This window comes from Canis aureus, chromosome 15, assembly GCF_053574225.1.
Source record: "Canis aureus isolate CA01 chromosome 15, VMU_Caureus_v.1.0, whole genome shotgun sequence".
Classification (NCBI taxonomy): domain Eukaryota; kingdom Metazoa; phylum Chordata; class Mammalia; order Carnivora; family Canidae; genus Canis; species Canis aureus.
Window position 1 is genome coordinate 11060690 of NC_135625.1, and position 15622 is coordinate 11076311.

General features: G+C 36.7%; 1 protein-coding gene and 1 long non-coding RNA gene across 2 annotated transcripts in view; one reads left to right on the forward strand and one right to left on the reverse strand.

Annotated features, from left to right (window-relative positions):
• LOC144283935 (uncharacterized) overlaps positions 1-15622 on the forward strand; it is a 315621-nt gene that overhangs the window by 116881 nt on the left and 183118 nt on the right. The window lies entirely within an intron of this gene.
• LOC144285093 (WD repeat-containing protein 17-like) overlaps positions 1-15622 on the reverse strand; it is an 88282-nt gene that overhangs the window by 21111 nt on the left and 51549 nt on the right. Inside the window, exons 5-9 of the mRNA XM_077850362.1 lie at positions 11641-11892; positions 9265-9387; positions 6179-6363; positions 3717-3885; positions 835-926 (exon numbers count right to left, since the gene is read on the reverse strand). Of these exons, the coding sequence (XP_077706488.1) occupies positions 835-926; positions 3717-3885; positions 6179-6363; positions 9265-9387; positions 11641-11892 (821 nt within the window). The remainder of the gene's footprint in view (positions 1-834; positions 927-3716; positions 3886-6178; positions 6364-9264; positions 9388-11640; positions 11893-15622) is intronic.

Genomic DNA, 15622 nt, shown 5'->3' on the forward strand with positions numbered 1-15622 from the left:
ACTGGTGGTTGTAAAGGTCCCCTAATGCTCTGCATCTGGGACAGTGCTGTAGTGTCCCCTAAAAGATCACAGCTGCTTGATCCTCAGAGAAAGATCAGGCTTTTGTATAAGTCTTTCAAAGTTTCAAATATAAGGCATTTTCAAATAAGTTATATATTCAATAAACTTCAACAGTAATCATTGGATATGAATGAAATTTCAAAACAGTGAGAGGTCCTTTCCTATTTCCCTTGATTCACATGCAACATATTATCATGAGATCACATGCGGTATCCAAATATTAGTGGAACTCCGTAAAAGAGGGGATGACAGTTTCACTCCAGGCAGAAGTAAGTACAATCTGTGACACTACGAGCAGGAAGGGGGGAGGTATTAGTGCTTGTCCTGGAATAACAGAATTCAAGAGGAGGACAGAAATCCAGGAAATTCTAGAATCCAACTTCACCATCTTACAGGCGAAGAATCAGGTTCAAGACATTAGATGATTCTCGCTATGTTAAAAGCTAATTGTTAACAGAATTTAGACTGTAATTCAGAACTTGTCCTGAGTTTAGTCTTTTTACAAATATTGAATATTTGCCCAGATAATTTTGTGGAGGATGATTCAGAATTCCTTTGAATCTCAAATGCAACTTTAGGTGAATTTTTATATCTTAGACCCAACTACATTTTTCAGAGTTCATTTTAACATGTATATGTTCACTTGGATTTTTTTTTTCCAGCAATAGAACATAATGTCGACCTGGTGATTATTAAATTAAGACAGAAAAGCATTTACAAAAATGAGGTGGTATAAGGCATTGTACTACTCAGGTAGCAATAAATACACCTTACCTCATTGAATCGTTGCACCATTTTGCCCCTTTTAATATCCCAAATAAAAGCACCATTTCGGGAAGTTGCTCCAGCAATGCAATTTAAATCACCTTGGGAAACAATTTGTTAGACATTATGTGGAATGTTTGCCACAGATATAATTCTCTTTTTTTTAAAGATTTATTTATTTATTTATGATAGACAGAGAGAGAGAGAGAGAGAGAGAGAGAGAGAGAGGCAGAGACACAGGAGAAGGAAGAAGCAGGCTCCATGCCAGGAGCCTGACGTGGGACTCGATCCCGGGACTCCAGGATCGTGCCCTGGGCCAAAGGCAGGCAGGCGCTAAACTGGAGCCACCCAGGGATCCCCTGATATAATTCTTTTCAAAACGTAATTTTTGAAAATGTAAGACTTGCAATTTGCAAAGTAATTCTTTTTGAGTTTTTCTTTTGCAATGAAAATTATCAAATGTATGCAAATAGAAAGAGAATGGTATGAAGAATCTATCGCACAGCTTCAACAATTCTCAAAATATTGTCAGTCTTGTTTTGTCCCTCCTGGGTCTCTTTGGAGCATATCTCTGACATTCTATCATTTCATCAATAAATACCTCAGTACAGATGTCTAAAATACTCATTCATTAACATGACCAACCTATCACAATCATAAATACCAAAATTTTCAATAATTCCTCAATACTATCCCCTTTCCAGTCAGTATTTACATTTTTCTTTACATTACATCTAGTAAGTTTTTTTTCTTTTTGGTTGGGAAAGCATTTCTGTAAGCAAAACACATGAAAAAATTCAGATTTTTTTAAACCAAAAACATAAAGAATGTTCTTTGTTTTTAACAAATAAAAAAATCTGTGAAAATCAAACTGCTACTAAGTTAGTAGATTATCTAGTATTTAAATATTTTTTGCAAGGCAGTCAAAGAAGAGGATTTCTCCATTAAAAGAAAGGAATGGTGGTCCCATGCTAGTTAGGAATAACACATGGCGGAAATACTTTGTGATAAATGATTATAAAGCTAAAAAAATAAGTCCTTACCATATTTCTAGTATTTTCACTCTGCTCCCCTTTTTGGGTCCTCAAATTATTAAGGAGAAGTTTCCAAATTAATTTATACTTTTTTTTTTCTTGTGGGAGCTACTCTAAAATCACACAAGTTATGCAATCCTCCATCCTCGACCCTACTTCCATCCTTATCAACCTCCATTAATCCTTTATATTTTAACCATATTAACTAAAAGTAGTCACTACTTTTTTAATTTTCAAAAAATTAAAGAATGGCCATTTTCTAACATTTTTACTTTCTTGAGGCCGAGTCTCCATGTAGAGAGTGAAATGATGCTTTAAGTAAGATGGGAGCTCGTGTGTGATGAATTAGAACAATGGTTTTTATGGTTGCAACTTCCTTTTAAGTTTTAGGTTGGAGACTTATGTAACATCTTCTAGGAGGAAGACTGTCTACCTAGGAGCTGCCCTAGCACTGTGTCACTGCCCTGCTGGCCAGGACCCTGCTGCACAGGAGTGGAGGCCACTGCCTGGCAGCCCAGGCTGGAAGATCAAATTGATAGCCGTTCAGACCTGACTCCACCACCAGTCACTATGCACGTCGTCTTGGATCGGTTATTCAACCTCTTGGACCCTCAACCCTCCTTAATAAATGTTAGTAATCCCACAACGGAAAACAGGGATGACTATGAAGAAGGCAGCAGACCTTCTTAGGCAGAGACCTAATTCGTTTTTTGCCTCCCTTCTTAACTGGTGAAGTAACTTTATGTTTCAATCAGCCTTGTGTCCATATGGCACCAAGGATGTTTTGCTTAAAGGAATGATTACCATCCTGAAGAGTTGGAAGTAAACCTTTTTTCTGGATCTTTTTTCCGTTCATGCAATTTGAGGGATAAATAAAACAGCAGTACATTCTCAGCCTTTTTGGTATCACAGATCTTTCTGAAAATCTGAGTCCTATGATAATCTTTGACAGATAGAGGTATGTGTATATATATATGTGTATATATATCTCTCAGGTAAAATCTGAGAGATTCCCAGAATCTCTGAAGACATCTAAAACCAGACAGCCCAAAAATTCACGGCTAAAACTCCCTGTGTATAAGAAGATATTCTAAAAAATGAGCTATATCGTGGTTATATGTGAGTTTTAAATTAATATGTTACCACTAGGACAAACAAGAAAAGTATTCTATATACTTTATAAAATGAAAAATTCATTTGGGGGTGCAAAATGATATAGGGAAATAATATTTTGAAAAAAATGTCAGAGATAGGTTTCAAGGGCATCTTTTCTTTTCTTTATGTACAGGAAGGTATAAAAATAGCCTTTTTTTTTTTCAGAGATCAAACAAAAGACCCTATCTGGCATAAAAGTTCTTCAATATTACAGAGGTGGAATTTATATACAATTACATGGTGGAAATTGAACTGTGATTTATGTATAATCATTCATATTTACAAACAGATGGATCAGGGAAAGATATGTATGATAATTTGTTTTATTATTTCTTTATTTTCATGTATTTGATTCACATGAAGATTTTAAGGAAAACTTTTGTCACATAAAATGTGTTATACCTCTAAAGGCATAGCTATACAAATGCAGCTAAAATTAGATGGGTCAGGATCATCTCTATTGATTGTGGTTTTTCTATATGATTATGTCATATAGAAAGGCCCAGAAATCAAAGTGCCTTGTGCAAGGGGCAGTTTATTTGAAAATCCCACAAAAACTGAGCCAATATATGGGTTGGTACTAATTGGCCTCTACAGTCATCTGGAGCAAGGTGGCAATGTGAGAAGAATATAAATCAAATGAAAATAAAAGTTGGGAAAGTCATTTAATTATATTCTTGATTTTAATAAAATACTTCTTACCTGGAGCCCATGAAAGGGAGTAAATGACCCCTTCGTTCCCCGGGGAGGTGTACACTGCTGTTAATGTGTTTATGTCCCAGACTTTTATAGTGCCGTCAAATGAAGCTGTCGCTAAAAGATTGGGATCATCAGGTTTGAATTTGCAGTCAAAGATAGTTTCCACATGTCCCTAGGAATGCAGCACACAGAAGTCACAACTACTGAGGGAAATTTATGTTATTAATAAACAAACCACAATGTATATAGTCAAGTTGACATATGTACTACAGTTTATAAGTATTTGTGTAATAATATATAACATACACAATTAGCACAGAATTGGAATCACCATCGTGGCTGAACATTCTCTGTGCTGACCTAGATTTTATTCAACCACAATGCCTCTAATCCCAACTAAATACAAAGATGTTCAAAAAAGTGTCATTTGTCAACCTTAAGAATGCAAAACACATCTTTTTTTTTAAGACTTTAAATTTTACTTTATTTGAGAGAGAGAGAGAGAGCACAAGCTGGGGGGAGAGGGGCAGAAGGAGAGGGAGAAGCAGACTCCTCCCGCTGAGCAGGAAGCCCTAGTGGGACTGCACCCCAGGAGCCTGGGATCACATTCTAAGCCAAAGACAGGTGCTTCACTGATTGAGCCACCCAGGCACCCCAAAACTGTTTCTTATCATATGTGAGATACCATGCTAGAAATATATAAAGCAATTAACTATTACCAGTTATTATTTTATTCTAGAAGTATAATAAAAAACAAAATGAAACTGAAACTATAGATCCACATGCAAATATCCTCTTTTTTTTATATATCAATGACATACTCCAAAAGAACTTCATCATTTTGGCAGAAATAAGAAGAATCCAGCATAGCCTTGATTTTTCATTAGCCTCATTCAAAATTTTCTAACAACTTTACTCTTTGAATGTTGTAAGGAAAAATATCATTCTCTTCTGACTGGCAGGCATTATTTTTTAAAAGATTTTAATCTACTCATCAATGAGACACACACACACAGAGAGAGAAGCAGAAATACAGGCAGAGGGAGACGCAGGCTCCATGCAGGGAGCCCGATGCAGGACTCGATCCTGGGACACCAGGACCATGCCCTGGGCCAAAGGCAGGTGCGAAACCGGTGAGCCACCCAGGGATCCCCTGGCAGGCATTTTTAAAGTGAAAAAAAAAAAAAAGACTGAAATAATTTATAATCGAGGAAAATTTTAGTTTTTATAGACTATAAAATAACATAGTTTAATATAGTTTAATACGAAGATATACACTCAACAGAAAGCCCACTGAACTTAGATCGCATAACCACTCCTTTGCTAATGTTGTTTTTTACAAATTTAAACATTTTCTTATTTTTTCTCCCTTCAATTTCATAAATTTTTTGGAAAGTAAATGGTACCTTAAAGTATAGAAAGAGTTTACCACACTGGAAAAATATTTTACATGGCAAGAAGACTAAAAAATCTAGAGAATATCTGCAAAAGGAATATATATATAAATAAGCTACACATATATATATTATTATATATAAGGGTGATTAAAGCTCTAGATTCCTTTTCTAAAATTTTCTACGGTGAAAAAAACCAACATTTGAAAGTTTCTTGAATGTCTAGCTGAATCTAATGCAAACCTGTAGAAAATAAAAAAGCGTTTTTATGCACTCTGAAATAGGGAGACTTAAAGCTGATTCTTGACAAATATTAATTACAGTACAATATACATTATTACATGCCTCCATTGGTTCACAGATTCATTAATTCAACAAAACTGATTAAACTCTTGCTATGTGTCAAGCACTATTTTAGATGCCTGGCACCAAGGTAAAGGTACTTTACCTTTGTAAAGGTACTGTACCTTTTGTGCTTGTATCCACAGCACAGAACCAAACCAGTCATGAACGTGAGTCCTGTATTATATTTTATATGGAGGCTTAATGATCAGAAGAACAAAAATTTATAGAATCACAGAATCGTGTTGCTTTGGTAATAGCAACAAATCTTAGAAAACACTGAATCTGACCCTTTGTTCATTTCACAGACATGAGCAACAAAGCTTGCAGTAACTGGCAGAGATGGGCTTGTCCTTCCTCCTGAAAGAATATTTCTCATTTTGCTTCTAAAATATAGTACAGCAAATGTAATTTTCCAATACCATATGAAAGATCAACAGGGTGTACACAAAAATGGGAAGACTACCAACCATGCAGAGTAATCGTGATAAGCTAAAGAAAAACATTAATATTTAGAGAAGTTTAACATTTAAAATTCAAAGAACTGTCATAGTTTTGTCATCCATCATTCCATACATAGTCTAAAATGTTTCAGCGAACCAAGATAAGGTCCTAACATAGAATTCTTTACAAAAGTAACTTTAACAATCTTGATATGTAAGTAAAAGTAAACTTCATGAACTAACACATAAGTGTTGTGTATAAAAGAAGGAAAGACCAGAGACATACCAAGTCCCTAAGAAAATCCCATTTCTTGGCTCCCATGTCATAAAGTCCAACTCCACCATCCAAGAAACAGCACACCGCATGCCCAGGAGGAAGAGAGAATGCCTGATTCTGTGTCAGAGTCGGGGGTGGAACTGCTTCACTTGTTGAGGACGTATGATGATTTTTAGTTGGAGACTGGGTTGAAACTAAAGAAGAAGAAAATACACAGGTAAATATTTACAGCAACAGGTTCCCATAAGCTGGAATGAAGCCACAGGGCTTAATTTATAAAGATTTCCCTTTATTTTCTTTTACCCAGAATTTCTCAGTGAACCGTTAGGCAACAATCACATTTTCTGCCAGAGAAGTACTTCCTCAGCACTGCCAAAAATTATACAGATGTAAATGTAAAAGTGGACGCTATTGTGAAGAGGTGTATAAACATGCAGGTGGAGGAAACTGGATGAAAATTAGTGAGGAACCACAATATGTTGTGAATATTTGGTTTCTTATGGCCCCATAAATTAAAGCACAGCATGATTACTTTCTAATTAGAATCTTCTTTCAAAATGCTGATTAATGGCTTACTTCCCCCTACACACACAAACATGCATAACAATGTCTTTATTTTAAAGCTAATAACTCTCTTCCACTAATTTCCAATCTAATGAAAATAATTATTTTTAAGGCTCCTTATAATTCACTGTAATTTAGCACCCAAATTCAGAATCACAACTGCCTGACATACATTTGCATCTCAATTTTTCTTTCTTCTTCCTTGGGTTTTTTTTTTCACTGTTTATTCACTTCCATTTCTCAACTTTAAATTTTATAAATGTCTCTTATGTATATCCTTTGTCTTGTATTTTATCTTCAAGAAGTTTTTCCTTAAAACATGAATATTCTCCTTGCAAACATAATTCAAAATAATGATGCTGCTGGAAATGATCAGACCAATCTATATTTTTTAGACCAATCTATATTAATTACATAGTGAAATACAGATAAATATTTCCCAGTAAATTCTATTTTTAATCCAAATATGATATTCCTTATTGCATTCATTTGGATAACAGTCGTTTCTCAGACTCTGAGAATGACAGCAAGTCCAAATTAGCATAAACTACTAATAACAAATGAGGCATTTGGTTCAATAAAATACTGCTGATGGTTTCATTAGAATTAATATGTTCATTGGGTGGTTTTTCTAATATTTTAATTTATTGACAATGTGGTTAGTGTTGACACCTTTTATGCACCTATGTATCTGTAAGTTATATTTTTAAAGAATTTGGTGAGTATGTCTACAACTAAAAATTTTCATTTTCACATTAATTTTTATTCCACACTTTGTTACTTTAAAAAATTGGGGGGGGGACAAGATGTCTAACAATAGGCCTGAAAAGATATGCTTAATAATGACAAGATTGGTATATGCTTCTTCATATTTTTGGTTTTTTCTCTAATGGGCAGGGGCTACTCTTATAACAAGAAAAAAAAAAAAAAGAAAAAAAATGAAAGAAGAGAATCTGTAATATTTCAGTCATCCCGTGATAGCAACCAAGAGAAGAAAACAAAAAACTTTAAAAATGTACAGGATGCATAAACAATATGCTGGCTTCCAGCATATTACTTCTCTGTCCCTAAGGTTTCTATACCCTCTAGTTCCCAGGAATCAGAAGTGTTGGACTCCACAGAAAAACTTAAAAAAAATTTTAAAGATTTTATTTTATTCATTCATGAGAGACACAGAGAGAAGAGAAACAGAGAGAGAGAGAGAGAGAGAAAGAAAGAGAGGCAGAGACACAGGCAGAGGGAGAAGCAGGCTCCATGCAGGGAGCCCGATGTGGGACTCAATCCCGGGTCTCCAGGATCACAGCCTGGGCCGAGGGTGGCGCTAAACCGCTGGGCCACGGGGGCTGCCCAAAAAACTTAAATTTGTAAAGTCTGGAGGTTCAAGCACAGATTGTCCCCTATTTTCCATTGCCCACTATATTTGCTACTAAATTTGCAACCAAAATAACATTACTTTGAATAGCCCCTTGGTGTATGTAGGTTATACATTCTCTCTCACACACACACACACAATGGAATATTACTCAGCCATAAGAAGAATGAAATCTTGCCAACTTGTGATGAGCACTGGGTGTTGCAGTAAGTGATGAATCACTGAATTCTACTCCTAAAACCAATATTGCACTGTATATTAACTAACTAGAAATTAAACAAAAACTTAAAAAGAAAAAAAAAACAGATTCTAGATGATTAAAAAAAATGAATAGCTCTTGCTACTTATTTAGTGTATTATAAAGACAACAGTAGTAAGGAGGAGTCAGTAACTCTCGACTGCTCAATCACTACATCCCCTTCCCCGTGTTCTTCTCTGACCCACACAAAGATGAAAGCACTAACAGGCACACACAGTCATCAGGCCTGGCTTACTTGGAAGTCAATACCTTTTCTCTCATGTTTAAGAAAAATTCAAATTCTAAACCTCTCCCCAAATTCCAGAGTTTTGCCTTAATAGCCTAAGTGCCTTTTGTTATTTTTTCTTAATTAGAGAAGCAATAAAAGGTAACTGGAAAAAAAAGTACACAAAAATAAAGAAAGAATATCCAAAATAGCAACTACTAATCCAGTGACATCTGGTATTCAAACATGGAATATGTGTTCCAGATCCTATATTTCAAATATTTAGGTTATTTCAACTTTATTATAAACCCTACAGTGTAAGAGCCACACTTAAAACATTAAGTCTCCTTGTTCAGACTAATTTTATATGATCCATTACTCTTGATATTTCTTGTTTTCACCAATATCATTTCCTCATTTTCCCCATGTAGATAATTTGAGATTATCTTAATATTCTCATTTATTAGCATTTTAAAAATGTACCTTGGCTCTAAATATTTTCAACTTAGTAATATTAGCTATTGGGTGGCCTTGATGGTTCTTTTAGTATATATATATTGTCAAAGGCCATTTTTTTTTAAATCTGCTTTTCAATGGCATATAGTACTTGGCATTTGTATCATTCTATCATTCATCTTATTTGATAGTAGTAAGTTTGACATTGAAAAATCTTAAATTTTGATATTTTTACTTACACTTTTTTCTTGGAGGAGAATTAAGTACATGTAAGCAATGAAACCCTGTTTTCTTTAATTTAAAATTCTCAATAGGCGTTGTTTTTGAAACATTCCAAACACGCAAAACACCCACTTGAGAATCTAGTCAAATCAAGAAAAAAGAGTTAACTAATTTTACTTGAAACATAAAATGCCCATACATAAAAGTAGTAACAAAAACGTCAACTTACAAGATTTTTAGCACCACTTATCGGCATTCTTCAAACAATATTATGCAGTAACACAAAGAAACAGATGAAATGCTATTCATCCTTTAAATTTTTGGCTTATTTTGCTTTTTTCTGTTCTGAATCCTTTCCTGTGGTGAAAAACTGCCTGCTTTGGCAGCTTCCTACAAAGGTCATTATCAGACTTTGATCCCCCCAAAACACCCCACTGACACACTTGCTCTAGGAAAGCCAGCTACAAAAATTTTCTACACATAATATTAAATAATACGTTGTCTTTGACAGGTCTGTAAACTGCTTCCTTGCAACCAAGACTGCCAAATGTACCAAAAGACCAATTAGACAGCTCTCTCACTTCCAGAAAATCCATCCTATCATATATAACCTGCTTTGGAAAACATTTGGGCAGTTCCTCAAATAATTAAACAGTCACCATCTGACTGAGCAACTGTACTCAACAGAAGAAAGACATGTCCACACAAAAACCTGTGCATCAATGTTGTCACAGCATTAAAGTAGAAATGGGTAAATGTCTGTCAACTGATGAATGGATGAACAAAATCGGTCACGTCCATACAATGGAGTATCGTTCGTCCGTAAAAAGGAATGAAGGACGTACACTACAATGTGGATGAACCAGAGAAGCCAGACACATGTACTGAACGATCCATTTCTATGAAGTGTCCAGACAAGGTGAATTCCCAGAGACAGAAGGTAGATTAGTAGTTTATACACACACACACACGTACACTTGGGGCCACAGAGAGGGGTTCATGAAGAGTGATGGCCACCAGCAAGAGTCTATGGGGGCATGAGAAAACGTCCACAGGGCGGTGGCGGTAACGGTCGTACATCATTGTGATGACACATCACTGAACTGCACGCTTCAAAATGCTGAGTTTTATGGCATGTGAATTTTAACTCAGGAATTAATGACAACATATTTAAAATATTCATGTCTATCATTAATCATGTCCTACGGAACGAAAGGCAGTTATGATGTGTAAGTAAGACTCCATCTACTTCCACGCATAATAAATATAAGTGTTCAAAGAAGTAAAGAATTTCTTCAAGACAGTTCCAAGGATAAAAACTCTCTTATTTCACATTGCGCAAATATGGGAAATAGTTATAAAGTAGCTGAAAGTACTCAGTCTTTCAGAGGCCTCTCTCTTGGATCCTAGGAAAACAGGAGAAGGGAAGGCACCTGGGTGGCTCAGTTGGTGAAGCCTCGGCCTTGAGCTCAGGACATGATCCTGGGGTCCCCAAGTCAGGCTCCCTGTTCAATGGGGAGCTGGCTTCTCCTTCTGCCTCTCTCTCCACTTGTGCTCTCTGTCTCTCTCAAATAAATAAATAAATAAAATCTTAAAAAAAAACAGTAGAAGGAGTTAATTCCTAATTATTAGCTTAAATGTCCTCATCTTCCTATCCCGTCACTTCTTAGCTTTACTAATTCTTTCAGGACTCGGGAAATCATAAAGGAACTTCCTTTCAAGCCATAATGATAAACTGCATTTTCATTTCCAACTTAGGTTGAAAGTACCATGTCTACCTAGGTAGCCATGGTCACTGACTGTCCAAATTATCAGTGAGGCTCACGGAGCTCCCATCTACATCAACTGTCATTCTAGTCAATACTTCTACTGTCATCTTTCCATTCCCGAAACTGAATTGTCTTTGTCTTCTATACACAAACACAAAAACATGAGCATGTGTGTGCACATATAGAATACGTTCCAATTTATTACTGGAAACCTGGAAAACTGGGCCTTATTTTCACTTTTTAAAAATATTTTATTTATTTATTTGAGAGAGAGAGAGAGAGAGAGAGAAATCACAAGCAGGGACGGTGGCAGAGGCAGAGGGAGAAGCAGACGCCCCGTGGAGCAGGGAGCATCATGTGGGACTTGATCCTAGGACCCTGAGACCTGGACCCGAGCCGAAGGCAGACGCTTAACCAACTGAGCCACCCAGGCACTCCATTAATTTCATTTCTATTTGCACTATGTTAATGACATACAGTAAACTAGGCATTTACTATAACAAATGATAATACTGGGATATTAATATATTTTACACAAAAGTAACCAATAAAAGAGTAGAATTTCCCTGACTCACACAGAGAATACACATATATTTAAAACTCTGGGGAACAGGGTCAACTTACCCCCAGTTACAAACATCCCAGGAGCACTGGGAACCCAGGCTAAGCACTGAACAGAAGCTGCTGCACTGGGAAAATTAAACGTCGTTATGCAATAAAGGGATTCTGAATCTAGCAGGCGAATTCCAAAATGCAAATTAGCCACCAGGAGATAATCTGTGGACAGTGGGTCCCATTCCAGGGCTGTCACTGGATCCTCTTCGTCTGTCCCTTCAAGAGATTCAGGTCTCAGAACATGCTTCTGACTTTTATTACCTATTAAGACATAAAGAAAAAGATCTTAAACAAAACACTCAAAAGAAAAGCCACAACTGAGATGCTATTACTTTCCTCTCGGCACACCAGTGGCCTCTGAGAGTACGGGGACACAGATCTGGCATTTCTGTGCAGAGGTCATCATCAACACATGGGTGCAGGGGGACGAGAGGAAGGTCAGACTGAACTGCTGGATTTGGCAATCTCTAGTGCCCTGAATGTTCCTCCTATTTGTTACTGAAATCCCAAGGGAAAAGACAGATTAAACAACACCCATGATCTTGTCATCAACTGTGATTTCCAGTGAGTGATGGCAGTGCAGGCAAGGGAAGTGCTTACCAAAAGGAACACCCTGCTGTGATTAAAAGCACACATCTGCAGCCCACCACCTGGGTGCAAAGCGTCCTTCCACCACCGACTGGCTCTGCTTTCCCAGACAAGACATGGAACCTCTGTGGGCTGCTCAGTGTTTTATTTGTATAATGGAGAACGTGACAGTACTTAGCTCGTGGAGTTTTGTACAAGATTAAGTGACTTAGTCACTCCAAGTGCTAAGAACAGTGGGGCCTGTTACAAGCAACATATCAATATTGACTGTCACCCCTTCCTCACGCATCACAGCAGGTGTCATAACCATAACTCACTCCTGACAACCAGTACAAATACGGCAGCCAGAAAAATAGGGACATAAAACATGCAGAATTAAATGAAGCAAAGGACTATCAAGCAATCCTCTTGTTTCTTCCAAATTTAGACATGAGTAGCAATGGGGTAAAAGTGCTTCTGCAGTTACCCCAGGAGGGGCTCCAATTAGGCGCCCCCCCCCCATCCCCTGCCCTGGTCCCCAGAGGAAAGGCAGCAAAACAAATGGTGTTTAGAGACCACAGTCTTCACAGAAAGACTCAACTCCTCCCAAGTATTACAAACGCTGTAAGAGGGATTTACTAAGCAATAACCCAACTGACAGATACCATAGCTCCTTCTGTAATATCACCATTACAGATGTTTTTTCAACATATCGGATTATAAAAGCAGAAAAGAATAAATCTCCGTGGATGTATAAGATATCTGTAAAATGAACTGAAAACCTCACAGTTTCTGGGTCGGGATGAAATTTGTCAGAATACATTATTCTTTATGATTTTTTTTAAAAATATTTTATTTACTTGAGAGAGTGAGCGAGAGAGAGCACGAGTGTGGGGGAGAGGGGATGGAGGGAGAGGGAGAAACAGACTTCCTGCTGAGCAGGGAGCCCATGTGGGGCTCGATCCCAGGACCCTGGGATCATGACCTGAGCTAGAGGCAGCTGCTTAACCGCCTGAGCCACCCAGGCACCCCTATTCTTTATGATGATAACCTTGCATTTTATTTAGAATTTTTGCATATAAAATCATTGTAGGTACATGTGATGTTTCTTTTATTTGGCTTTATCAAGTTTTTGCAATCATCATCAAGAAAATTTTGCCTCTTCTTTCCCAAAATAAACATCTGCTAACCTGTTAGTTGATGTAACAAATAGTACTGAGTATTAATATAGCCAATCACGACAAGTCAGAAAGAGAGAGAGGGAGAGAGAGAGAGAAAAGATTAACCTACGCTGTACTAAAGCTATGTCTTAATGTTTAGGTATTTGCATGTGCCAGTTAATATCAATGGTTTATGAAAAATACTCCAACATCTGAAAAAATAAATAAAAACAAGTGACACAAATTTGGGGAAATATGCGATGCAAATTGCTATAATACCTAAATCATGTTGCCCGAAAGCCCCATACCTAGTCAAATGATTATGAATTATAGTCACTGTTTTCTATTCTAGTACCAACATTTTTCTTATAAAAATATAGAAAACTAGGGGCACGTGGGTGCCTCAGCGGTTGAGCATCTGTCTTTGGCTCAGGGCATGATCCTGGGGTCCTGGGATCAAGTCCCATATCAGACTCACCCCAGGGAGCCTGCTTCTTCCTCTGCCTGTGTCTCTGCCTCTTTCTGTCTCTCATGAATAAATAAAATCTTAAAAAAAAAAAAACCTAAATCTATAAAATTTTATTCAGCCATAATAGTTGATAATACTTTCATTATTTTATATATTTATTTTGTTATTATTTATGTTCTATTTTATTATACAAATATCAGGGAACTTGTGTTGTCATATAGGGAAAGAAGCATTTGAGAAGGTAAGTCAATAAGAAGATAAGGCTGATAATTTCTATATAAAAAATAAAACACAAAAACTAGGGCAACGGCAAATTGGAGTTGAAGAACAAAATAATGAGGGAACATTATTATACTATACAGCTATATAGCTGTCGAATTCTGAGACCGGTGGCCAAAGAAAAGAGAAAAAAAAAATCATGTAAGGTAACAACTCATGGTGTCCATAGGATAAAAATAAAACAAAAAGACAAAAAAATATGCTCAGGAGAAGCACAGCTTTTCCCAGAACTGAGATGAGACATACAGGTTTCTCAGGTGTTTTCAAAAAGGAACACAGTATTACATATGGACAATGTCATCAACATTTCTAAAATAAAACCATACAAACGTAATTAATGCACATCCTTGGAACAACACCAAAGTCAATTCAATGAAAACATTTCTATAATGAAGATAAAAAATTCTGACAACCTGGTTTGTCAAAACCATAACTTAAAATAGCTAAAGCAGTTTTCTAATATTTTTGGCCCTAGAATTCTCTGTTCATAGGTGAATTTTTACATGAAAATCCAGTATCTAATACAGAATAAAGTGGTGTTTTTCAGACCGAAAGGGAGAAGGTGGAAAAGCCAGCTGCATCACCTCTGTATTTCCTTCTTCTTCCAAGAGAGATGAAGATAGAACAACAGAGAGCATGAGGTCTTAGTGTCCTGCAGAAACCTCGAGAGCATAAATTCTATCTTGTTTCATAGAGACAATCTGTTGTGCCAATAAATCATTAAGAAGGTAAAAGTGACCACTCTTCAGGAAAATTAAAAAGCATAATAATACCAGTACTAATGCTATCATTCTCAAGGCTTCAAACTCGAAATATAGAATGTAACATCAGAATAAAAAAGTAGTATTTCCTTCATGACCTCTGAGCTCATGTATAAGCAAAAGGCAAACGCATGGCAGGCTTACTTATACCTTTGCTAATGTTTTGTACATATTCATTGTTAAACATCCTATGAAATAAATGAGGCCAAGAAGTCTGTATGGATAGGTTGAATTGTGTCCCCCCTCCCATCAAAAAAAAAAAAAAAAAAGATGTTGACGTCCTAACCTCCAAGGATCTGTGGATGTGACTTTATTTGGAAATGGGGTATTTGCAGATGATAAACTAAGATGGGGTCATTAGGGTGAACCGTAATCCAATATGACTGTGTCCTTATAAACAAGAGAAATTTGAACAGAGACTTGCATGCACACAGGGAGAATGCCGTGTGAAGACTGATGCTAAGCTGCAGCAAGCTAAGGAATGACCAGAAGCTAAGGGAGAGGTCTGGAGCAGAGGCTTCCCCGGTGCCTTCAGGACACCTTGATTTCTTATCTCTGGTCTCTAGAACTGTGCAACAAGGAATTTGTTGCTCTAAGCCATCCAGGGTATGGAACTTTATTTGGGCAGCCCTAGCGAATGAACACATGGTGGATCCAGAAAAATAAAACACTTGATGAATAGGTACAAATGCGCAAATTACTTCAATTAATAACTGGAAGATGAGTTATGGGAAAATGATGGCCTCTTCTGGAAG